The 26,783-nt window shown below is 36.6% G+C and overlaps 1 protein-coding gene across 4 annotated transcripts in view; it reads right to left on the bottom strand.

Annotated features, from left to right (window-relative positions):
• Positions 1 to 24,972, bottom strand: part of MYO6 (myosin VI) — a 71,327-nt gene extending 46,355 nt beyond the window's left edge. The window contains exons 1-9 of one of the 4 annotated variants that reach the window (XM_065730913.1): positions 24,810 to 24,972; positions 18,775 to 18,844; positions 14,561 to 14,634; positions 12,429 to 12,558; positions 11,388 to 11,493; positions 9,741 to 9,796; positions 8,009 to 8,106; positions 7,072 to 7,236; positions 1,584 to 1,664 (exon numbers count right to left, since the gene is read on the bottom strand). In XM_065730913.1, coding sequence (XP_065586985.1) covers positions 1,584 to 1,664; positions 7,072 to 7,236; positions 8,009 to 8,106; positions 9,741 to 9,796; positions 11,388 to 11,493; positions 12,429 to 12,558; positions 14,561 to 14,634; positions 18,775 to 18,844; positions 24,810 to 24,926 — 897 coding nt within the window. In that variant the 5' untranslated portion in view covers positions 24,927 to 24,972. The remainder of the gene's footprint in view (positions 1 to 1,583; positions 1,665 to 7,071; positions 7,237 to 8,008; positions 8,107 to 9,740; positions 9,797 to 11,387; positions 11,494 to 12,428; positions 12,559 to 14,560; positions 14,635 to 18,774; positions 18,845 to 24,809) is intronic. The other 3 variants (XM_065730914.1, XM_065730915.1, XM_065730916.1) reach the window with 3 other exon arrangements.
• Positions 24,973 to 26,783: the final 1,811 nt, after the last annotated feature.

Raw genomic sequence — 26,783 nt, 5'->3', positions numbered from 1 at the left:
TTATGTAAAATGATCACCTCATCTTCCTGATATGGAAAACACAAAAATAATTTAAGTATTAATCAACTATTCAAGCTATTTTTATTAAAATTAACAATATTTTTCATTAAATGACAGCAAATACCAATCTGATTTCAAAACCTAAACAATACAATGTATTTCCTGTTAAAGTGGCTAGATTTTGTTTATATATAATTGAAATTCAAACCTACATCGCTCCTTCAAATTGACATCGCTGTAATATACTGGTATTAGAGCAGCATATGTTCCACTATTTAATAGCCAATACCTGTTTTCAGAATCATTCTATCAGGATGTTACACTTTTAGACAAACCATTTCTTCTGAATTAAGTACTTCAGAGACATATTTTATGGCAGAACATCAAATTGTAAATCTCATCTGGAACAGGAGTTGCTCAAGTCCATCTTCAAGTAGCAATAGGAGAATGGTATTTTATGCCTCCATTAAGTGGCTAACCTCTCTACAAATCTTAATTTAAGGCAAATTAGGCAAACTGCAGCAAAAATCTCCCAACCACCTCTTAGACTACACACGTCAAGAGTTAAATGTCTACCAGCTTTGTGCCTCACACTATTATCAAATCAATACTTCTGTATCTCACTCTCCATCATCCCTGATTACAGAAAATAGCCTGCATTCAAGAAAAAGAAATTGGCATTACGTGCACAACATTGCAACATATAAACACTAGACTTCACAGTGTTAAGCAAAGGAATTATCTATACTGCCTTTTTCACAGCTATGCACAAGCTGAAATCGAAGATCTCAAAGGTAAGAGAGACTGTATGGACATGTGGGGATAAAAATTCTCAAGTCAACTTCCACAGGTAACTTGCTCTGTTACTGAATCACAAGTATGGGTTTCTTTAAGCAAAGTGTTATCTTCCAGCTATTCAAATGAAAAACTCTTATTTTAGGTATGAACAGATGAAAAGGGTATTAGAGTAGAATTATAATGAAGCATTTAAACTACCTCCAAGTCACATATACGATTAAATCAGATTAATTTTGATAAGTGTCCTCAGGCAAACAAGCTCAAAAGGCTTACTCGATTTTTAAAAATTTAATAGGAGAACATTTTTTTTCCTCTTCTTCCAAGTTCCACCCTCTCCTCTAGGAAATGCCACCTTCTGTATGTAAAAGTCCACAGCAAGGGACAAAAACAAACAGCAGCAGTGTAGGAAGGGGTATATACTTAAAAATCCAGAGAGTAAAAATGGCTTCAGAAAAAAAATACAATTTCTGAGCTATTCCTAACAGCATTCAAACTTTGAAAGAAAATGAGAAAAAGTCATGGGTCACTTTTTGTTTTCTATGGAAGACATGCTGCATATTATTGTAAAAATGAAAAGCAAACGATTTTATGTAGTGTTCCATTTGGAATTTTAAGATACACATTAACATACATTTTTAGGACAAAATTCCAAAAACTTTAGCAGCACCCATTTAGACCTATAAAGATGTGTAAAATGAACATTTCATTTCACATTGTAAAAGTGTAATAATTTTCAAATCTATCTGCCTCAGTTAACATAATCTTATTGAAGATGCAAAACTTACCTCAGGACTCTTGCGATTTTGCAAAATCTGCTTGTCTGTTTCTTTGGTAGCAAAGTACCTTGTACAGCCTCGATTTAAATACTATAAGAATAAAAAAGAAGAAATGCATACTTAAAGATAGGAGTGAGGAAAGCACGCTATTACTTATGGCTTATTTCTATCATATAGCAACAACACGCTATTCTAAAGCATTTTCAAAGAATGAATTTTATTTATATCTACAAAATCAGAGAAGTGCAACAGTAACAAACTATTACTGTAATGTAATGGAGACAATGCAAATCAGAAACTAAGAAAATACATTTTCCTGTACCATTCATAATATCTAATTCCTCCACCAAAAACTGTATGTAACATCAGATAAGATTTGCAGTAATCTTTGTTTTCAGCAACACAGAAGTTTTATTTAGTACGAGGGGTGACAGAGGAAGGATCAATGCTGTAATACCATCTACAGTGTACTTCTATGGTCATTTTTTCCTCACTAGTGATATATTCCTATGGTTAGTCAGAGACACAGCGTAACACAAGCAATGAGATGTGTCAATCTAACGTAAGTAGAAGTCTAAATCAAAATCTGGCTTCTGATATCCATCTCACATTATATAGTAAAGGGAATGGGTCAAGCGTTCAGTTGACTGACACTTCCAGAAAAATGGGATCATCAGCTTTTTCCTCCTGACTGGTTCAGTAAAAAATATCAACTCTGTCAAAATCTTGGCAGGAGCTCTTTGTCTAAGGGAATTGAACTGATTTCTTGATCTGCCCACAAACAAGTAAGTTTTCAACTGGCTGAACACAGATAGTTTTATGTTTTGATTAAAATGTATATACAGAATTCTAAAAAGGAATAGAAGAAAACAGAGTGATAAATTTGATATTTAAAAAAATTGACAAAAAACTGTTTAAAGTTAGCTTGTTGAAATATTGAAAAGTTCTGTACATCAGCAAATAGGAATGCAAAGCACGGTGTATTTTAAATATAACAGTATATCCCTATACTACACTATTAGTAAAAAGATCTTAGAAACTGAGGGCAGGATGTTAAAAAAAGGTTATGCTCAATAATAGAGCACGGAAACTTATCTGTCACACTGAAAAAGTGAACCAGCATGGCAGCCAAAAATTACTTATGTCAGAGATATTTAATCGCAAGACGTTGCCTTTCATTTGAAAGCTAAAAATTTAAACCTAAGAGAAATATTTTTAAGGCATGCAAATACACAGCTTGAGAATATTACATGTAATGTCTAAATATCATTCAGATTTATTTTCTAAAAAAAAAAAAAAAAACAACCACAAAACAAACAAACAAAAAACACCTCTGAAGTTTAACACTCCACTGTAACTTCAGTGACCCAAATGTAACACAAGCTGAATTCTCTTTTGGACATTGGGATCTGAAAAAAAAAATCGGCTTGTCATATTCATCAGCTGTACTCTAGATCTACTGCAAAGTTTGACTTTCAAAGCCACATGGTGCAGCCAAAGCCACCTGGACCAAAAACACTCAGTGACTCTGAATCTCTGAATATTTCTGCAGTGAAAGCCAAAATAAGAGCAACAAGGATTGCGTGCTTTTGTGCACTATGTGTTCAGAGAATGGGCTGGTAAGGGCAAAGAGAAACCTACAACTCTTTATAGTCTTTTGCCTAGTAAATTCAGGGGAAAGGGTCTAATAGAGGAGCAGCCCTCATCAGCATTGCTGAAATCCAGGAATAGTTCAGGCTGATAAGCCCAATGCAATTGTTTTGGTTTACAACCCCACAGCAAGCAAGCACTACCACCAAGACAGCCAAAAACATAGGGAGGAGATGACAACAGATCACTTAAGTCAAAGGGAGGCATGGCAAATGGGGGAATAAAAGAGAATTAAGTAATCCTTCACCTTTTAATAGTGTTTCAATTCTGTGAAAAGTGAGAATTACCTCAGATTTGATATGGTCCCATGTTCAGGTTAATAAAGTTAACAGAAAACAGGCATTGACTAAAATTTGTGTCATAATACCCATGCTGGTCCTAATTTGGACTTTGACTTGATTATCTACAAGCCATGTGTATAATAAAGCCAGTGTAAAATATATCTTTCAGGATGGAATTTTCTAAACAATCTATTTAAGAATATAATCTTCTCCTTGAAGTTTTCTTTTTTCTTCTTTTTTTTTTTTTTTTGCCAAGCCTCCAGAAGATTAACATTAATATCTAAACATTAATCAAACACCAAATGCTGGTTAGCACAGCACCTCTAGCTATGATTATTAGTTTGAGAGATGGTATTTCCTTGATAATTTGAACAAGACAGACATGCAGTCAGCAAAAAATGAAGTAAAAAAGTGACCCAGGCATTATTATTCAGTGCCACATTTTATGACATAAAAACCTGGAACAGCAAACGAGTGAAAAAATAATCCTTAAAAACGTGATAAAGATTTAGGAAGAAAAATTTACCTTTAATGTTTTTTTCCTAATAATCTCCTATAGAGTGATATTTCAGGAATATATAGTACAATATGATCAACATTTTTAAAGTATATTTATATTAATTTGCATACAAAGATGTGCAAATACTGAGACAGTGATCATAACTTTCCTTTTGATTAAAGATGACCAACTTCAGAAGGTGAAAAAAAAGTAACAGATATTTCCAAGAGAAATGAGACTACCTGCTGCAAATTTAGTAGTTCAAAAAATGATATTCAAGTCTGATAAGGCAGGTGTCACTGTAAGCTCTTTTGAGGTGAAGCAAGTACAGTGAGTGCCTTCTGTACAAGCATCCATGTTTGCTCGGTACTGTACTGCACCAGCCTGATTTTAAGCAGGTTATAAGTGTGACCTTGATATCAACAATAGCATGCACTTTCATAAGCAGTGCTCTTGATTAAAACATTCCCACGAGAGGGCATGTAGCATATTTAGTTACAGAATTAAAAATCTATTAACTACAAGAAATATGTATTAATGAAAAAGAGACTACCCAAAAATATTCATTTAAAAAGTTGCTGAAGGTTTCTGCTTTAAAACATTAAAAAAAAAACCACACAGCATACTGCATGTAAAAATTGGACAATAAAGTTCTGGCTTTTAGGAAGCAGGACTATGTAGTACAAAATGTACTATATGGAACTGTCTTAGGTCTCATCTACATAACCACTACTTGGTACAAAAGCATCAGGAACTTTACATCCTTAAGGCTTCTGGCTTTCTTCTGAATTTTGATGAAATTGAGTACAGAAGATACCAGATAAAGTAACAGATAAGCACAATTCACCAAGCTTTATTTCGGAAAATCAGGTTGTAGAAACAAAAAAAACCTATGTAGAAACATAATGTTTTGTTAGCAGTACTCCTCACCCCCCTTAAGCCAGTTAATTTATGTCCTTCTAATTCTATATGCTTTCCAGGTGTGTGTTACAAAGCCCTGACCAGCATTGTGCAGTAACTTGCTCTGGGCACTTCAGATATGCACAGTTCTGCTTCAGTGAAATTCCAAGTCAAGCATATCGCATCCCAAGAGACAATGGAAAGGTGGAGACAAGTGACAGAACTCAAGCAAACAAGTAACCGGTGTCTAGCAGTAAGATTTGCTTTGTCAATATTTTTCAACACAAGACAACAAAGCACATGATGATGTTTGTATATATTACAGTTTAAGTGCGATTGTCAAAAGGAAAATGTATATGTTTATAAATCAATAACAAAACTACAAGAAGTGACTAAAGTCTTCACCTTACAAGTAAGATAAGTGATGTCAGTCTAAAATGAGGAAGGGCTTAGAAGTACCCCAAAAGGGAAGACAAACAAAAGGAGGAAAAAAAAAAAAAAAATCAAGAAAACAATGAGAAAAAGTTACACAGTTGCACTGGTTGGATATCAGTATAACATTATTAGTCCATCCAGAAAAAAAATGACTGCAACGTAGCAAAGGTTTTTGACTAAGGACAAGAAAGCAAAGGAAATCATGTAACTCGTCAATTGCTTTTGAACACAATTCAGTGTGATATGGAAAAGGAGGAGTAGAAAGAAAGAAAGCTGAACAAGAAAAGCTAAATTGAAGTAGTAAAACTATTTAGTGGAAAGATGGGAGGAAAAGTATGCAAAAATGTAATGATAACACAGAAAAACAGCCTGTTTGTGGGATTTCTGCTGGAAACATAACACACAATCTGGGTTAGTCAGGCAAAACCACATGAACTCAAGAAAGGGAAAAAATGACAAAAATAAAGCATGGGGAAAAGAAGTGAAGACAGTAAACAAATTAAAAGAACAGCCACACTGGTTTGAATTAAAAAGTCAATACATAGTATGCAATATCTCATCTTCAACCATGACCTGTATTTCGCCCAAGGATTTTACTATTCCTTTCTGAGCTGGGATAACAAAACTGCACACAATTTACAAATATGGCAACATAACACACCAAATCACTCCCCTTTACATTCCTAGTAATTCTTGAAATTCTAGTCTTGCTTTTTCTCTGCCACTGAACATTAAACTAACATTTTTAAAGTATGTAGAACCATTCACATCTTATTTCCTTCCTGTTTATAAGTGCATTTTCATGTAGGTAAACAGCATTACATTCAGCACTGACTGTATTTGTATTTTATTTTCTATTCCACAGCTGAGTGACTGAACAAGTAAAAGGTTGTTGAAAGACAGCCAAGACTCAGAAAAAATAAGTAGTCCACAGGAAAAAATAAATTAACAGACATAAAACGTAAGTAAAAGCAAGCTTAATGAAGAGAAGTAATCCTGGGCAGAAGAGGTGAGCACGACCTTCAGGTTAAATGGAGATAAAAATGAGTTTTCAGCCTAAGGGATGAGTGAGTGTTATCATATATAACCGGGAGTAACCAAGAACAACAGAGGAGTGTGAAGAGAGAAAAAGAGACACTGGGAAAATGCTAATGACAAATCTAGACAGTAAAGCAAGACTGAAACAGGACACAACGGTGTTGGAAAGAAGAGTGATATGAAAGTATATGGACTTCAACAGAGAAGTACAACCATCTTATCACTGATGTGATCCCTCGTATGAAATGTGAGGTAATAATTTAAAGGACAGAATCTCAGGACAGAAATATCAGGTCTTCCTTAATGCGCGGTTGGAAAAGAAAGAAATAAAAGCAGTTTTCATCACTTAAAGATCCCATAGAACAGTCGGATCATGGTCAAAAATTCTACATTTTCCACCTCATAAAAAGCCAACAGCCAAATTACGAGCAGCTGAGTACGTAATGGTACCTTACTGGAAAAAGCAAAGATTCCACAGTTTTAAAACACAGAGGAAAAGTATAGGAAGATTTCCAGTAAGAACAAGATGACAGTCTTATGTCCGGATCAAATAGGTTTTTAAAAAGCTATTTTCTGAATTTTGTAGCAGAAAAGAGTTTATCAAAGATAATAAAGATATATTTTGAAGATCTACAATAGAAATTCATGTGTGGCAGCAATGTAAAGTTTTACAAGTACTGAGTCCAATACTTACCCTGAAGCTGTCAGGAGAGCTTAGATACAGTTTTTCCCTAATGTCTTCTGGAGCACCAGCACAAAGCCTGTAAAAGATATGATAATTCCTCTCTTCTTTGCCTTGCACACAGATCCTAGATTTCTCCAGAAGATAATGAGATACAAATCCACCAACCACCGAGTTCTAGGAGGAAGAAATATTTTTCTCATTATTTGAATGTTTTTTGTTTACCGTTTAATTGTCTGATCATTTCAATTGACCCTGCAGCAAAGATATATTTATAACTAACAGGAGCCAAGCTTAAAATAAGAAAGTCTCCTCTACCATAACTTCTCCCCACCACATGTACTGTGCCTACATACATTCCTCTCACCAGAAGGCTCTACTGCATAACCATGAGCAGAAATTCTCCACACATATGCTCAAGTTATCCAAGCTAAACTACATGCAAAGAAAAGTCTTCACAGTGAGTAGGACTTCTGACCAAAAAAAAAGTTCCAATTCCATGACTTTTTTCTCACACATAATATTAATATGAAGTCTCCAAATTTCATAGAAATATATAAAAAATCAGAAATTTGTATAAAATATTAAAGTGAAATAAATAAATAAAATAAAAAAACAGCTTACGTACATACGCAACTCATGATTGTCTGTGAATTAAAGGAATGCATAAATACTTAGCAGCAATTAAGTTATTATTTAGTATGCCTTTTCCCCTTAGTGTGATGAAGTTGCAGATGGAAGTTATTTTCCCACAGACTTGATACGCCATTTTGCAGTAATAACACAATACTGTGGGCTTTTTTTTCATGGAGATAAACACAAATCCAACAGGCAGTGCAAGAACAGTTAAGTATTTGGTGTAAGATAAGTCTATTTAACCTACTTTCAACCTAGCATTTCCATTCTATAGCAAAAATTATCACTATTATCTATATGAAAATTCCAGTACCTTTTCATTGAAGTGAATTTCCACAAATTTCCCAAAACGACTGCTATTGTTGTTGCGAATAGTCTTTGCATTTCCAAAGGCTTCCAATAAAGGATTTGCTGTTTATGAAAAATAAACATTTACAGAAATGTTAAAATGCGATCAATAAAGTGCCAACAGGAAAGAGAAAATAAATTCCTGCTCACTATTCAGTGAGCTTACTGGGAATAAGGCATTAAAGGAAAAATACTACTTATTTTGAGTAACTAACTTTGCAAATTGTACTGGGTATTCAGTGGTGGAATTTATCATGAAGTGTTTAAATGTCATATAACACTGCAAAATACCTGAATTAATACAGTAAGAAATTCAGAGACAATCACCAAGAATGATTCAGTGATGTTCTTCTAACAGCAAGCAGATAAATAAATTATACACAAACTGTAAGATACAATACACAATTTGACATTTCCCAATGAGTTGTTGCTCATAAAATCTAAACTACCCATTTATCCCATAGACAAAAATGCCACTGAAATGTCATGCACGTTGCATGTTAGATTGATTAGGAAAAAATGACATATTAGAAAAGTTGCTTTCAAAACCAACTTAAAAATGCCCTTTCAGAATAGCCTGATTAAATGAATGAGAGGTTTTTGGTTTTGTTTTCTTTTGCTGGCTGCAGTTTTCAAGCACCTTAAAAGAAAAACCCATACAGCAAGAGTGGCAGCAATCTAATGTAAGTTTCATATTTATACAACTCATGCATTGTTTAAGCAGTTTGAAAATGCTTAGTAGTTAGGAAACACAAGCCTCCTGACCGTACTTTGCTAACTCTTAAGATAAAAGAAAAAAAAAGTACACATCACTTTCCTCAAAATACCTACAACTATCAATTAATTATCCAACTCTTAGGTCACCTTCTAGGTTCCTTTAGCAAACAGTGAATTTCACTAAGGAATTGTTTTAAGTTAACCGACAGCAACAGCAGATTAAAGACCGTAGTACATCTCTGGAATAATCCAGTGACTCAAATAATGTAAAGAGAAATATTGTCTTTTTTATTATTATTTAAGTAAGAGTAATGAAATTCTGAAATAAATCTACTAGAAGCTATAGAAGACTGAAGCTTTCTCAGAGTAGTTGGTTTTTGAGATGAGAGTGTCTTCTCAAAAAGTAATTTCCTGGTTAATCAGGAATTCCATGCAACACTGAAGAGGCTCAACCAAATAATCAAAAAAAAAAAAAGTCTTTTCTGACCTTGTTTGGGAGTCTATTATAAAGACAGACACTATGAAAAAGAGATGACAGCATTAATCTAAATGATATGCCTTGTGGTAAAGAAGACAAAGAGAAACAACCCTGAACTATGTAAGAAACTTCCCCACTTTATCTGACTTTGAGAACTTTATAGTGAGAAGGAGGAATTACTTTTTCCTAATAATAACAGATACTAATCAGAATGTAATCTTAGCTTTGCAGATTAACGCAACATAAAATCGAATGTGTGCTACATGACAACTCAAACTCTACATCAAGGACTGTATGACATTATATTAAATACAAGTAAAGCAAATCATAAATAAAAAAATGTATTTGAAGAACCTAAGATGAAGGTAAACTACCGAAATTTTGCCATAGGAACTTTGATAGTATTTTCACCTGAGCTGTTATTTACTGACATTTCAAATTGGAAAAGAATTTTTTTTTTAATTATATTGAACCTTAAAGTGAATTAGGTAAAATTCAATACCTTCTACAATTCTATCATCAATATCTTGACCAGTACCATAGGATTCAGTCAAATACCTGTAAAGCAAGGTAAATATCAGTAAACTCTTGAATATTTTCATGCGTTTCCTCAATTAAACACAAGTTCCATGCATACAGCTTCTGCATTCACAGCCATCAATGTTAATAAATTGCCTAAGTGTAGATGTTGAAACAGAAAATTACAGTGCATAAGCAAAGTAAGAATCAGTTCAGCAGTTGAATAAAGAATTGAAAACAAATGCAAAACTTGCTCATATGCTGCACACCTCTCCTTCACCGCTCCCACCACCCCACTCCCAGCTACAGGGCATACCTTCTGGAAATTTACAACTAAATCTGGGACACATTAGAAGCTGTTCTTGAAATAGAACCTTCCAAAAAAAATTCGGGAACATTAACAGAGCTATACCTTTTGCCTCCTGATGATTACACAAGGAAAAAGCCTTCCTGTTTTAAAAACTCAATGACATTTTGTACACACACTGTGGGGGCAGTGGCAGGGATGCAGCAGTGTTGACATTTGCCTGCCATGTAATCAGAACTTCCTTTGCTGAGAAGCAGAAGAATAACATCCTTTGAGGACATTCCTCAGAGAATGTTCTCCCAGTGCCTGCTGTGTTTTGTGGGTTTTTGGCTTTTTTTTCAGCAGGATCAAAGTTGTGAGCTGTATTCTGTTAAGACCTTGCTGCTACTCATACATCTCTCCACTGAAGGTTGCAAAGGGGCAGAGAAGAACAGTGTGATGGACAGATGGTCAGCCATGATGATTCTTCCTGGGATATGAAAGATAATACCACTAGCAATACATGATGCCAGGGAAAAGATTTACAGAGGGAAACAAGACAAGGAGGGGACAGAATGCATTCAAAATGCCTGCAACATGCTTACATAGATAGTCAGGCCACTTATATTCCACATGAATTTAAAGGAGCGTTACTCTCCAGTTAGTGTTGCAGAGTGATACAAAGCAGTTAAAGTATGACACAAATATGGTCAAGATTATTAAAAACATGTATGAGGAAGGCTGATTGGCAATATGATCCCCCTCTACTTAGTTTAATATGCTTGATTCAGTATCTTTCATACATAAATATTGATAAATAAATGAATCCCATTACTCAATATTTATTCAGTAAATTAGGGTAGAAGCATACTACGGAGTTCCTGCAATTGCCTCAGAAATTAAGAGTTAAGAACCACAGCTCATCAAGCAAATGGAAGGAACAAAGACAGGGAAAACAGATAATTGCACTTAAGGCAGAAACAAGTACGTCTTGCAAGACACAGTTAAAATGCCTAGTTTCCATTTCGTCAATGATACTAACAGACACACAATACCAAAATGACTGCATCATAGACCATAATAACTACACGATGACACTACAAGTGAGTTAAGCCTTCTGTAAATGTACAGCCATTGCCATATGTTCCATTTGCTATTATGCCAGCACTTAAGTTTAACCATATGGATATAATGTATTAAAGTGGATGTAGAAGCACGCACAACCTTCTGAATTGGGTCTTAAAGCTGTGTGGCTGAGTACCTTACAATTAGCTCTGTACGTATTTCAAACTAACACATGAAAACAAGAGATTCACTGAATAACTTTGGTTCAAAAGAACAAACCTCAAAACAAATTTAGTGTTTTCCGTCTTGCCAGCTCCTGATTCTCCAGAAACTATGATGGACTGACTCATCTTGAGTACTTTCATATCACGGTATGCTTTATCAGCTTAAATGAAAGAACACATGAAATGTGACAAAAATTATGCAACTCTCCTGAAAATTACAATAAAAACTAGCCGCAATACAAACACACAAACTCAACATTGTAAAAAAAAAAAATCTTTACAATTGTGTGTTACAATCTATTGAAGTTTTTCTTTGAATTATATGATGACTGTCCATCCTCCGACACAATTACTTTTCAAGTGATCTGTAATCAGGTTTACACCAATTGTAATATTTAAATGCATTTTCTGCCTGTAACAGGACCACAGAATTGTAGGGGTTGGAAGGGACCTCAAGTCCAGCCCCCTGCCCAAGCAGCTCCCTAGCCCAGGTAGCACAGGTTGGCGTCCAGGCGGGTCTGGAACGTCCCCAGAGAAGGAGACTCCACCACCTCTCTGTGCAGCTGTGCCACTGCTCCGTCACTGCACTGGGAAGAAGTTCCCACACACATTGTGCAGAACTTCCTCTGCTTCAGTTTGTGGTCATTTCCCCTCATCCTATCATCACACACTGCTTAGAAGAGTCCAGCCTCATCCCTTTGCCTCCCACTCCTTAGATATTTATAGACATGGATCAGGTCCCCGCTGAGTCTTCTTTTTTCAAGGCAGTGCATGTGATTTGGCAACACAGTAAAAGACAAATTAAATTGCTATATTTTGCCAGTTTTATGTTTCTAAAAATCATATTATTTTATGATTGTATATTATATTAAAATTGCTCAGACCTAAAACATTGGAGGAACAGAACAATCATAAATAGTTACCAAAAATCTTCAAACTGCGTATCGAGGAGGTGAAAATTGGCAATTTTACCCGCCATTTATTATTTGTAACAGCATACAGTAATTGAATTACTGCTGCAAAGGTGCAATTTACATACAACTGCAAACTGTTTAATGCTTGTTTTGTAAAAGACAAAATCAGACTCAGTACATACCAATAGCAAAGACATGTGGTGGCAATGTCCCAAGTGATCTACCCTGGTACTTTTTAATAGCATCTGAGGAATAGAACTTAGGTATATCAAAATATGGATTCACTGCAATAAGAATGTTGGCTACATACGTCTGTGAAGAAAAGAATTAACAGCAAACTATTAGCTAGTATACAACTAAAGTGGTTAACAGCAAATTTCTATTATTATTGAAGAGTATAGGCAAAGCATAGCTCTCTCCAGCTAATGCAGGTACAAGAAGGGGTATGTTTGCAGAGTTCTTCTAATTATCTTTCCAGGACTTCTGTAAAAAAAGCTCTTCTCAAGAGAATTTCCTAACTACTGAACTGTGGAGCACATCCCGAATTTGACCTTCGTCCCCCTCCTTTTAAATGATTTCCTATTGTATGAGTTGCTGGATCAGGGATAAGACATCACTACGTCCTCCTATAAAGTGAAAAAAAAAACAAGCTCTTGGCTAGCATAATGCAGTCTCCTCCAATGAGGACAATAATTTTTCAATATCAAATGGAAGCAACTCAGCAGGAAGGACTGACAGAATACTGCCTGGGAACACGCTCAAGCCAGGCAATAAAAGCATTCAGCTGAGAGAAATTAGCTATGGCTGCTTCCATAGTGAAAAATGCAGAATAGAAATGCTCTATAATTGACAAAGAATTTAAGGGAAAAGAAAAACAAAATCAAGTCTGCTCTTTTACTCTTCCATCTGAAAAGTCTTTTATACTTTCATTTTAACGATCAGATCACATACAAGGATGATCTGATGTTTGAAGCACAGAAAAAAAAATAAGCAGATTCGTGAGAAAAAAGTATAAAGAAAATCAGAGAAAACCTCAGACTGAATAACTTATTTGGTTCATTGTTAGTGAATGTATACCAGGACTGAAAATCCCCAGACTGAATTTTAGACACTCTCATGAAATGTTGATAGAAGGCTGGATCACAGACAATGCTCTAATTTGCTCAGATGCTTCTCTTTCCATCGTTATTTCAATAATGTAGAACACAAGCACAGAGTTCTCTAAGAGCTGTGAGTACTAAAACCAATTTTCTTTTCAGTAACAAGGCAAAGTTTGTTAATCAGAACTAAACAAAATACACCAAATACAATAAATTCATACTCTATCAGAAAGGTACTATGGAAAGGTAAAGATAATTTGATATTTTTCCAGAAAACATATGTACTCAAGACAACGTATCAGTAACACTTGTTTAAAGAAAAGTTTTCTGAACATAAATACCATCCTCCCTCATGATACGTTCAGTTTTAGAGTTTATTCCATTGTTTTCTGTGTGCGCTTCATTATTATTTTTCCAGTAGAGCATTCAAATCACCATTTTGATTTATTTATTTTAAAGCTGGCGCTTTATCTTGAACCCATAAAACATTTATAGCTCTGTAAAGTTAACTGCAACAAAGGAAAACAACTGTACTTTCTTTGTGCATATATGAGTGTACCACTCTAAATAATTTCAATTTAGAACAGCAGACTAACCAAAAGGTTGATTATTTTTTTAAACACTAACACTTAGAAATTATGTAGATGTTTTGCATTATCACAAGCCAGCTTTCTATTAGAAAAAAATAAGAAAGAAAATTCTTATCTTTCTTGTATTTCACAGCTGTCAGTGTCAGGGCAGATGGCAAGGACAAAATGTAATTCAGTCAGAATTCATTAAGTACAATTAGGGAATCTGATAGCAATATAAAAGATTAAGATGGACATCTGAGCTAGGAAGTGTCAGAGACGGCACCTGTTTGCTTCGTTCAAAAATAATGAAGAACGAACCATCTTTGTTAATAGCTACTGCAGTCCTGAAGTAAGTTCCCAACAGGAATAGACATCTGTGATACAACACTGTGCTATAGTTGCAACTGAGCGCTCCTGCTGAAAAAAAACCTATTGCTCTGCCTGGTAAAAAATTAGCTAGCATCAGTCTGATACAGGGTCTTAAGCATGGTAGCAAATGCCTAATACCTCCTAAATTTACAATGTTAAAATTTCTTTTAATGTTCTGTGATTGGAAAGAAATAGTAAGAATTTTTTATGGATTCAGGCTTTTTTGAAAGGATATTTACCAATAGTCTGGTTGACATGACAGGTAATACTCACGTAAATTCTGTCCTTACTGTACCGAACTTTGATATTGTGAAGGAGAGTGGCTTCATTTAAATACATAAGGGAACCTGCAAGTAGAAGACAGTCATACAGCATTAAGACCACAGGACTACCTTTGTGTACAGCACAGCAACTGAGTCATCGGATTAAGGAACGTTTTACTTCCTCTCTCTTTGACTCCAGTTTAATCCTATCATTCCTATCATTATGCTTTGTTGAGGCAGAACTGCTGACTCAATCAATATATGCTTCAAAAAACCTTCTCTTCATTGTACAACCTACGTTAAAGAAAGTTGATGAACAAAGAATTAGACTTCAGGAGCCTCAACGCAGATCCTGCAAGTACAAATTGTCGGCTCTAAGGTCCCTTACAACATCCTCACACACACAGTGTTTTTCCCTACGTGTTGTTCTACAAGCTTGGAAACCAATATCTATCAAAATCCATCACACCAACTCTTTTCTTCCTTCTATCTCCTCTCTGATCTCTGCAACAGCTTCCACGGAGCAATAATACCTAACTGATGCTTCAAATAAAAGCTGGCTTATGGAGATTTTCAGCTGCTTAATTTCCCCAACTGTTTTCTAGAGGCAACAGGGAAAATGTGATTACAACATCAAGCACCAATGCAACCTTTCACATCTCTTGGCCTCCTCACATAAACTGTCATGGGGGGGGAAGGGAGAACATTACCACAGCAAAACCTAGCAATTTTTTTTTCTTTATATATTAATACGAAATAGCTGCAAACTCCACCAGCACATCAGAAAAAGGCAACATGAGGCAGAGAGCAGGCGCATGCACAGTTTCAACACACTGGCAAAGCTAGGCCTTGTTTTCAGCTATGAAACTGGAATATGTTTGGCAGCCTGAAATTACAGAGGGCACTGCTTATTACACAGCCCCAGTTTTCAAATATGCCTGGTCATCTTTCTTTATTTGCCTAAAATTCAACTGCTGAACACTATTTTGTCTTGTTACAACTGACTGGCTACTGTACTGATTATGTCTTGTAGAATTAGTGGCACTTGAAAAGTTGTATACGTTTGACTTCTGCTTATAGAATAAGCGCTGAGTGATAACTGTAAACCCCTACTCCACATGAGGCCCATATATGCATCGTAAGTATGCAGTGACCAACGAAGCGTAGAAAGATAGTGTCATTTCTGAATTTGAGCCACGTGGGACCAATGTCCCTAGGGCCTCAAGGGCTCTGGCAGCAATAGACAAATTCTAGCTTATTTTTGTGGATACGCAAGACAGACTGGAAATTCACATTGCCTGAAGCCAATCTGCTCAGACAATTCACTCAGCAAGCAGCTCCTAACTTCTCCCTCAATGCTCCTTCTACTGACTCAAAAGATACTGGCAGTAGAAGAGTGGCTGCACCTCTTACCACATATACCAAAACCAGTTTGAAGCAAAGGTCACTTAGCAGTGGCTTGCAGCCTTCTTCTGGCTTGTGTACCTCCACTGAATAACTGTGCTTCCTTCCTGCCTAGCTAAAATACAGCTTTACTTCAGATGACTGGAGGCATTTATGTTTCTCAAAGGACCTTGCAGCTTCTGGGCTGTTTAGAAGAAAGCATCTTCCTCTGAAAAATCCCTCATACATACAAACCTTCTATGTCAGAGGCTCCCAGACCACAAATTGCAGGGCTGCCCTACCAGACCTATTTCTGCTGTCACCTCTTTCAATTAGGTCATCCCAAGAGAAAGAGAAATTATAGAAAGAAATGAATCAGAAACTTCTGTTTGCTCTAACGAAATAGAAAATCTTCATCCCCCATATTGTGGGCATAGGTGGGGAGGTTGTAAATTTTAAACACTGTTGATTATGTTTAATCATTTTAATTCTCAGTACGAGTTAAGAAACTGCTGTACAGTAATAGTCTTTGTACGCTTAAAATTCAAAAGAAACAACCTTCTCCCTTGATTTCATCTTCAAATGAACTACATCATGTGGTTTGCATGACATTTTAAAGGAAATCGTTAGGCATCCCCAAAAAACTTGGTAATCATCTGAACAATATAGGACCCCAGATTTCAACATTCTCTTAGCCCCCACTATTCTGAGGATTTCAGTCCTCATTAAAGGCACTGTACCTGCAGATTCACCATGTAATAGGAGCCTGACTCCAAGAGAAACACTGCTACCTCAATGCATGTGCAAAATAAAGCTTATGTCAGCATCTTCAAAAATGCACATTTTTTAGAATAAGCACCGTAAAATCTACAACTACATCCAGACGCAAAGACAGTAACCAGAGAGATAATTATTGTTATTCATATTGCTCATTCCTCAATATAAGCAGCATACGTGCACAGGCCCTACATTTATTTACATACACAAGGTTCACAGAAGTGATGTCTGGCACTCAGTGTCAGGAAATGGAAGTGGAAGGGCTAGGTTCACAAAAAAGTCCTCCCTTTCAGCCAGTCTTCCATCTCTCCAATATACTAAGGGTGGGGAAAAAAATCAAAATACTTCAGCAGATTACTCCCTGAGTTAATCACTAAGGATAGGTTCGAATGCTGTGTATTATTAACTAGTTCTTCAGGATTTTTCAGAACTATTATAATGAGAGACAGAAAGTACCTAGTAGTTCGTCATGTTTCCTAGTGATCTGTATTTAACATGCTCTTCTTAGAGATCAACACTCGGCACAAATCACAGAAAGGCTTCAGTTAGAAGGGACCTTAAAGATCATCTAGTTCCAACCTCCTTACTACAGGTTCATCCAACCTGGTCTTGAATGCTTCCAGAGGTGGAATATCCACAATCTTCTCTGAGAGATAAAAAGGGATTAATATATGCTGGAGATAAACCTCAATGCTGAGCAAAAGGTAGAAATACACGGGAAGTCTGAAAATAATATCTGATACAGAAAAGATTGCTGAGCAGCACATTTTTGAAGTTTTATATTTAATTTAGTAAACCATAGAAGATATTCTCTTCAGTAGGAAGACTGTTCTAAATTAATTGAAAAGTACATAAATAAAATCTCAAATTACATCTGTTATTTCATTTCAATTTTCAGTTCCCTGACTAGTACACTGAGATGCCAGGACACCTCAGCAGCATCACTGTGACAGACAAACAGATTAAATGCATTTCCCTAACAACCATCATGAGCACAGAAGAGAGAGATACCAACTTTGAAAAGTTCTTAGCCACATTACATTCACAAAAACACAAGCAACTGGAAGCAAAGCTGCCAGTTTGGTTCCACCTGTAAAAGCACTGCATCATCTAGCCCAATCAGAAGCCTCAAGTCTCCTTTTCTTGTTATTACAGAGCAGTTGTAACAGTCGTACTTCCTGCCAGGGGATATAAATACAATTCCACAATAGAAACAGTAGATCTTAAACCATCCAAATGAATTTGAAAGTCCTACTTTTTATTTATTTTAAATGAACAACAGAAGCAAAAGAATTCCATTCACCAGAACTTCAAGATCAGATAGTTTCTGTGAATAGATTTGTTCACAGAAAGCAACAGTTCTATAAAAGGCAATCATTTTCACTCATCTTTCTTGGTACTCTCTCTCCTCACCCTACATCTGGGTATTCAATTTGTTTCCACACAACAAACCACAAAATATTTAACAGAATAAAAGCCCTGCACAGCAACACAATTTGTATCATGCAAGATCACTTCAAAAGTCCTCCAACATCACTCATCTGCCTGATTCAGTATAACCTACTTCCATTTCCAGTGGACCCAAAGGGCCCAGATTCCTGCCTGCAAATTCTGAAAGGTTATGATAATTTCAACTTCTCATACTTCCACAGGAATGCTGCCAGGAATGAACGGGTTACAAGCAGGAAAATGCAGTGAAATACAGTTACTGATTAAGCAACTAATTCTTTTGCTGTGCTGTAAGAGATTTAGCTAGCCACGAAATACACACTGCAGTTGATCAAGATGCTGCATATATCTGAAGTCAGTCAAGTAACAGTTGCACTGTTAACATAACATAGAATAACTCATGTAACCATGGGTTTCCTCTAAAGTGCATGGATGAAAGTTTAGAAAAAATATGCAATGAACTATATTTAAAAGGGGCTTTCTTCCAGTTTAAAGGGTTAGTAAATTTCCTATACAACTTCAAGCAAAGAAAACAACACAAATAGGAAATATTGTAAGCTAACAATATGATCTTTAAAAAAAAAAAATTAATTTATTTTTAAATTCATAACTTACAATTATCTTCCACATCTTTTTTGCTGTCCTCCTCAGCAGGAAACACTTGATTGATAGCAGCCTGGAAAGTCTGTTATGTGAAAAAATATTAACACTGTCAAAATTCCTTCAAAATAAGGAATTCAAAGATGTCTTATGTCACATTGCAAGTAAACGTACCACAATGGTGCAAAAGAAGCTTCCAGCTTTGTAACGGCTTTGGAAATCCTGACCTACTAGATGCAGATAAGAACTGCAGCATTTGCATTATTGCATGACATTACAAAAACACAGAAATGTTTGATCCTTTTTTTAGAATTGCACGTAATTGTCACACAGAACAAGAGACTGCACCAAAAAGAAAGATGAGAAAACCAACAATACTACAAAGGTAACAGAACTCTAAAGGGCAAACAACTACCTCACTGAAGCAAAAGAATAAAAATGAAATTATTAGCTCAGTGGAAGTACTGTGCTATAAAACATTCTCACCTACAATACAGATATTCAGTAAACAATACTCGCTATATACCCAAATTCTCTAACTATGGATTTTAACTGTTTTCTTCAACAAATTATTCAAGTTACTCAAGTAAAAAAAAGACTTATCTTCAGCCCCTTAATTCCAGAGGTGTATAATCAGCCACTTATGAACTGTCCACATCCAAGTGGAAAAAAATTATATTAAAAACAACTGTTTCTCCTTTATTCTCCAGAAATCTTAATTCACATTACTGTAAAAACAAAGGAGAAACATTCCAGGGCAAATGTTAATACATCTACACAAAACTACTGCATAGCGCAAGAGGATTAGAATTATACTTTTTGTTTATGGTTTTAATAGCTTGCTTAAGCCATCTGGGAATGAACAAAAAATGCTGATGTACCAATTAAACACGACAGCCACCATGCTGCTACAGGCCTCTTCCCTGTGGAAATGCAGATAAGATGTCTAGTTTACTCTTTTTTTTTTTAAGATAACCAACCAGATCACAAAAAGAATGATCCTAATAAATGAGAAATTTGCCTCTTTAATTTCGTATCCAGGGAGAAGCATCTCAGATGGAAGTTTAGGAGAAATACAGCAATTAGCTCATCTTTGCTTTGCTACAAAAGATACAATAAATGTGATCTTGTAATTTAGACCACCACAAACATCTGCAAATTCCAGCCTTCTCTGGAGAGGTAAAGATTAATATCATCACTGAGCAAAAGTAATTCCTGCCAGTTGAAAAACATTCACTCTGCAATATCCCTTCCCTACAAAGTTATCATGCTGTATGCAAATTATAGTCATCATAAATTATATTTCGCCATCTCCTTATCAGGATCAAACAGAAAAAAAATGTATAAAATGCTTCTGTAACAGAAAGGAAGCTGCATGGTGACTTTGGAACACTTTGATGTCTGTCAGACCACCATCCTTCAGAGCGTGGTGAAGCTGTGGTGGATCAGAACGTCATCCAACCCAGTTCAGTTCTAGCAGGGCAGAGAGCCCTTCCCTCCCTCTCAAAGCAATGTAATTTGAATAAATTACTATCATTTTTTTTCTGCAAGTTTGTTGACAATAAAAAGTGTATCTCATTGGGTGAAGATTTGAACAGAACAATTTCCCACATACTGAGTTCACAGAATCACAGAATTGTAGGGGATGGAAGGGACCTCTAGAGATCATCCAGTCCAGCCCCCTGCCAGAGCAGCTCCCTAGCCCAGGTTGCACAGGTAGGCGTCCAGGAGGGTCTTGAATGTCTCCAGAGAAGGAGACTCCACAACATCTTGTTTGTTCATAGTGAAAGAAACAGCAGAAAAGATTAAGAAAGTTTGACTGGTTTCATAAAAATCTAACTTCACCTGTTCTTGTCGACTGACAAGACTCACGTTTAACCACTACTAAGGACAGGACTTTTTATAAAGGAGAAAACCTATCCAGCTACTCTGTAACACTTCACAAATCTTTGATGCTCCAACATCTGACAGATCTAAAACAAGGTTATAGCACATCTATCTCAGAAGGGCTTTTTCAATCTCAGCCTTCTGATCAAAGATAAATCTCAATGAGACATTAATGAGAATTCATACTGACTCCTCCTCCATTGTTTCACACAATGGGAATTGTGAAATAATAATTGCTAGAAATTGCATCATTAGATATGCTGCAGGGACAGCTTGTGACAAACCAGATGTCCTTCTCCAAGCCCTTCCTGTCTTCTTTAATTTAGTATAGTATCATGCCTAAATATTTAATGAATGTCAATACAAATAAGCAATATAAAGATGACTGTTCTCCTGCTGGATTTTTTTTTAGATTGGCATAGTTTAAACTACGTCAACCAAGAATTTTACTTCTGTCAGTTGCTCCAATGCCTCATGTTTAAGGTGATTACTTGTTGTGTAGATAAGTACATTATTTAAAGGTGTAGAGCTGTAAATATTGCCAAGTACTATTAAAATCTAATCAATTAAATAGAAAAATGGGTAAGCTATCATACATCTATCATTTAAAAAAATATCCAAGGCAATGTTGTCTTGTATTTTGAAATAAATTGACTTTAAGAGGAAAACACTTCAGGTCAAAGGTCCATTAAAACATAGATTAGGACAAACTTGTCCCAAAAACTGAAATTATATTATTCTTATAAACTCTAAAATGTTCTCAGAAGGTAAAACCGAGGATTTGTGGGTTTTGTGTAGGCTTTTTTTTCCCCTTTGTAATGAGGCAGCCCTTGAAATCCAATGGCAATCTTAACAATTCTTCCATAAACTAGATGAGTGAAAAAAGATATCTCTCCGTTCAAGCAGGATCTTCTTTCTGCCATGTAATCCAATCTGTGTAACCATGCCTTCCTTTATACCTCCCAGATACAGACAGGGAGGCATCCCTGCTCTCAGCTGCGTTTCACAGAACAACTTAAAGCAACACAAATGGTTCGTACGGCAGATAAGAGCCTGCTTTATTTGCTCATGCGAGCTGCACTCACTGCTAAAATAATGCTTCTGCTTGAAAACACTGAACTTTGGACGTTCTGATCCTTACTTTCAGAGCACATTTATTCATTTATACTTAACCTGGTTAAATGCCATTCTGGTTATTCAGAGCATACCAGGATACGGGCCCCACAAAACCTTCCAGGACCCTTCAGGGACTTTCTCAAGAGACACAGCTGCAAGCTGGTGTAGCTCTGCAGCACTGACAGAAACTCGTTACTAGAGAAATTCTTTCACCACCCCATGCTCCTCAGTAATATGTGGGTCCTAGAAAGGCTTCTCAAGGTTCAAGCCCCTCAGACGCATCTCCCTAATCACTTAATTCAGATTTGCTACCTCTAGGAAAATATTAAATTCCCTGTTTGGCCATTACACTAGGATCTGCCTTTGCCCTATTTCAGCATCAAACAATACAACAAAAGCTATTTTCAGCAGTTCCTAAGGTCAGGATTTTCTGTAAGTTTGAAAAGTACATTCTGGATGCCCACCTGTGCAATCTGGTCTAGAGAGCCTGCTTTGGCAGGGGGGTTGGACTAGATAAACTCTAGAGGTCCCCTCCAACCCCTACAATTCTGTGATTCTGAGTACAGCATGTGTAAGCACAGCATCAGCCAAGTGTAACAACAGGCTGTCCTCTCATTGCCTCCCTCCTGGCACCGCAGTGTGGGACAGCAGGAAGGTGGCAGGCTACCAGCCTGATGGGATCCCACTCATTCACAATCCATTCTCTAGTTTCTCTCTTTTCTTTCCAGCTTTTTCAGCCTTGAAAGCCCACGATCTAGCTTTGGGGAGCAGTTCCCATCACACAGCTCACGCACTCTATTCAGATAACAAGCCCTCACCACTTGCATTACTCTTACACAACACAGACTTGGTTCCTCAGATCCCCATCTCTCTTTAGACGCGTTGGCAGGGATAAGTAAACACTGTTGGTAACTCTACAGGAGCTCTGGTATCTAGAAATGCTATTGCTGGTTCATAAGTAAATCAGCATGTTTGTCAGCTACCTCCGCCAGTCTGGGCTGGGCAGCTCAGCTTCCCAACACAAAGCCGTCCGTGGCCACACATGCACTAGGTTCTCCTTCCTGCTGCTGCTTGCTGCCGTCCTGGAAATTTTCCACTTCTCGGTCGCTCAGGCGGATCCCCTCTCTGACCTAGTTTGCTGTGTTACACAGCTCCACTGACATGGCTGAGGGTGCCACCACAACGCCAAGGCTCGCTGTGGGCAGGGGAGGGAGGGAAGGCTTCAGGATAGCAGGAAACTGCCACCTCACAGCATTTAATGTGGTTATTAGCAGTGTATTTTAATTAACCATTAATGGTATAAAAGGCAACAATCAAAAAAAGCACACATGCATGTTGTCTTTTCAATCGGTTATCTTGGGTAAGGTGCCAACTTCTCCAGAGAATATATATGACATGTTAATGACCCAGATTAAAAAATAATAATAAGTTACACTGCCCGGGTATGTTTACACGATTGGGTTACTCATCTCCTCCCTGTAATTATCACGGGCAACTCTGGAGATGCTGGATCACTCCTGAAGAGCACTTTTGAGCTGTCATTTTGAGCAAACAAAGTTGGTAAGCGTGGGTGCAAGTGCTGACTGCTCCAAACCAGTGGTCCCCCAGTGCACAAAAGCGCTGTCTTCTCCAAAAGACAAAAAGCAAAAGAAACATTTCACTATAAAAGGAAATTGATGTCACCTTGGAAAGACTGAGAAGGTAATTAAGATAATGCTTTACTCCACCTCTGTTTATATAAGTGTGATACACAGAAGTAAAGAACCACAATCCCTACCGAATTTAAATGCCCAATTGTGAAATGTTTGGTCCCTTACATGAATGAGCACAGAATGTTCACTGTGTACCACAAAGGTAAAATATCTGTATTTTAATATCCATTTTGTTTAAGAAAATAACTAAATAAATAAGGAGGGTAAAGGGGGCTCCTAAGAGAGCAGGCATATTAGAAATAAATAGAGATTCAAAAATCTCTTTATTGACTTTTGTTTTCAATATGTCAACTTTTGCTTACATCAGAACCTTTTGGGCATATAAACAGAAAGAGGACGAGGGCTCAACATCATTTAAATCAGTAAAAGCCTACTTAACCACAGCTTTGGAATATTTAATATACTCTTATCTGAATAATTTTGCTGTTTCCCAGACTGAAGAATACATATTATTACTGAACCTACAGATCTTATCTCACACACAAAGCTATCACACAAAGAAGATGTTATACTTCTTATTTCTAAGAAAAATCTACTTCCTGTCATATATATATTTATTTATTTATTTTTAAGGAAGTCTATAAACATTCCTCCCAAAGGAAGAACTGCTGCATAACCTTTTGATCTGTGACAAAACATTTTCTATTATTGTAGACATGAAAAAAAAGTTATGAAAAAATACTGCCTTTGCATACCTGCAGTTGCAAAACAGACAAAATCATTAGAAACTGCATATATCGTGTATCCAAAGACCAAATTACATCTTCTATAACAGTGCATAATCTTAATCCAGTTAGTAAAAATCAGGATGCTGGACATGTGAATTAGGATAATTAATAGTAACAAGGCACTTCCTGTAAAAACTGACATTTAATTAAGATGTACTGAATCTGAAAGATGTCACGATAAATGAAGCAGCTTGAACACACTAATTAGGACTTCATTTCATAAGCTGCATTTCTTTCACCTTTAATTTAATGTAGCAATTCCATAGGACCTCTGTTTGACATTATGTTATCAGTCTCAAATTCAGAAATATCAAGTATACAGCACTAAATCAAATAACTATGGAGATTGTCTTCCTATCCTTCTTAAGCACATATGCACATTCAGCTAATTGACAGAAAACATGCACTTTTTATCAGTGGGATATTTCACTAGCAATGCCTGCTAAAGCAGAATGAAGTTCCTCAGCCAAAGAGCAGAAAAGAAAACCTTGTTCCCCACTCGTTCAGGCTGCATGTAATGGTGGATATTGGCAAAGATTTGGTCCACGGGTTAAAATACATACATACATGAGGTTTTTCTCTGTTCCTTCACTTTTCAGACACTTACCTTGCCTTTCTGATTCAAAGGTTCAATAGTTAAGTAGTCAGTACCAATGTCCACAATCATGCCCATCTGAAAGCCATCAGTAGGGTGTGGAGCCCAAACGGGCTTCCCGTCCTCCATTGTGGGATCTATCCAGTATTTCCTGTAACAACAAAAAAATTGTATACAAATCTAGTAAGCTACCAGGATTTAGTACACAGACATTAGTTTATTATATTTATTCCTGTTACCCAGCATCAAAGCAGCCAGACAACAGACTGGAGCCAGCCTGTCAAGACAAATTCTTCCAGCCCTTTTCCATCCTGTGATACTTCACCTATAGAGGACTCACTTAAGCTCGTGTAAGAAGATAATTCAAAAACTGAACAATTTTCTGGGTGGTCCACAGACCACTACTAACTGCAGCTTTTTGCATGATCACCCCAAGCTATGAACAAAAAGGGTCTAGCTCAAGTGAAGTATGAAGTACAGGACAGATTCAAAGCTAAGTCTCTGCAAGCGTGCACCTTTATAGATAAGTATACACACGCACACACTCATACACATACAGTGAGTCATATGACCAAGAGAGGCTTGTCTTTACCTGACCTGGGGTGCAAATACCTTAATTTCTGTCATTAGCATGTGTCCCAGTATGTGAGGTGAGCAGCAATGCAGTCCCTTCTCGTCTGAGATAAATGACTGTACACACTTCTCACACAGCTGGGCATATGGCTCTTAAATAACCCTTTCATGTATTTCTTACAAATATATTGATTTGTCACACTATAAGCATATGCAACACTAACATCTAATAGAGCAGCACCAAAAATCTTCTTCTTAAGGAACTTTGACCTTATTTTCTATAAAAATATGGCGTGAAAATAGTTTTACGTTACATGGAATCTACAATACACAAGCAAAATACATACTAAGGCCAAGTCATTCAAGCCTTAGACTCCTCAAGTTATGCAGCTAAGTAAGTTCCCAGTTAAAAGAAGTATTTGATTGCATGCAAAGCTCATTGAACTAACTAGGAAAGTTGCCAGCATTGGCACATTCTGAATGGCCAACGGTGCCATTTTAAATATGCTGAATGAGTTCTTTTTTGAAACCTACTTTAGAGTCCTTACCCTAATGAGAATAGGGATTCCTCACAACTTGAAAGCCTCACTTCTCCTGGCTTTTCCTATTTTCTCCTCCAAAACTGATTCACTTACCCAAGTGACATGCTTTAGGGATTCCAGAACTTGTAAAAACATTTGCCACATCACTAAGGTAGAACTTGCCCCTCCCAGCAAGAATCACATGAGCCTGCAAGCTGGAAAGAAAACACTGGCAGCAAAGCCATGTGTTAGGAGACAAGCACCATGTCTGTATTTTCCTCACATCTAGAAGAAAAAGGAGCATCAAAATTTCTCACCATTAGTGAAGAGGCTGCAAATCCCTTGGTCATAAGCAGTGGAAAGGACTAAAGTCATTGTTCCCCTAAAGAGGTTGTACAGCCACAAGCAGAAAAAGACACTCAATCTCACAGAGAATGTGTCAGGACATGCTTCACACAACCTGCTTTTTGCTGCCTCCAAGGAATTTAAAAAGGACTGAAGAGACAGCAAACGCTTGCTGAGATCACTTTAGGAATGCTGCTGCTCCTAACATCCTCGTTGTCAACATATAAAGCAACCTGTCATTACTTTAAATCCTCTGTCATTTAATCTTGAAGGTAATTCTAAAGCAGAGACCAAGGAATGCAAAGTCAAATAGTTTTTTAAATCAAGTAACGTTCTGATGAGACTTTAAAAAAAATTACTGTAGCATACTTCATATAGAGTAGATCTCTTTTTTGTGTTTAAATATACTCAACTTATCAGTTAATTCTTCCCTTCACACACAGTTCAGGATATGTAAAGATGATGAGGATTTTAACATACAAAAGTTTCCAGCATATTCTATTCACACAGCTCATGCCATTTAAAGCAATTTCTCTAACACAGGAAG

This window comes from Cyrtonyx montezumae, unplaced genomic scaffold (assembly GCF_038088225.1).
Source record: "Cyrtonyx montezumae isolate F1298 unplaced genomic scaffold, pur_monq_1.0 scaffold_13, whole genome shotgun sequence".
NCBI classification, from domain to species: Eukaryota; Metazoa; Chordata; class Aves; order Galliformes; family Odontophoridae; genus Cyrtonyx; species Cyrtonyx montezumae.
This window is presented reverse-complemented; position numbering and strand designations above follow the sequence as displayed.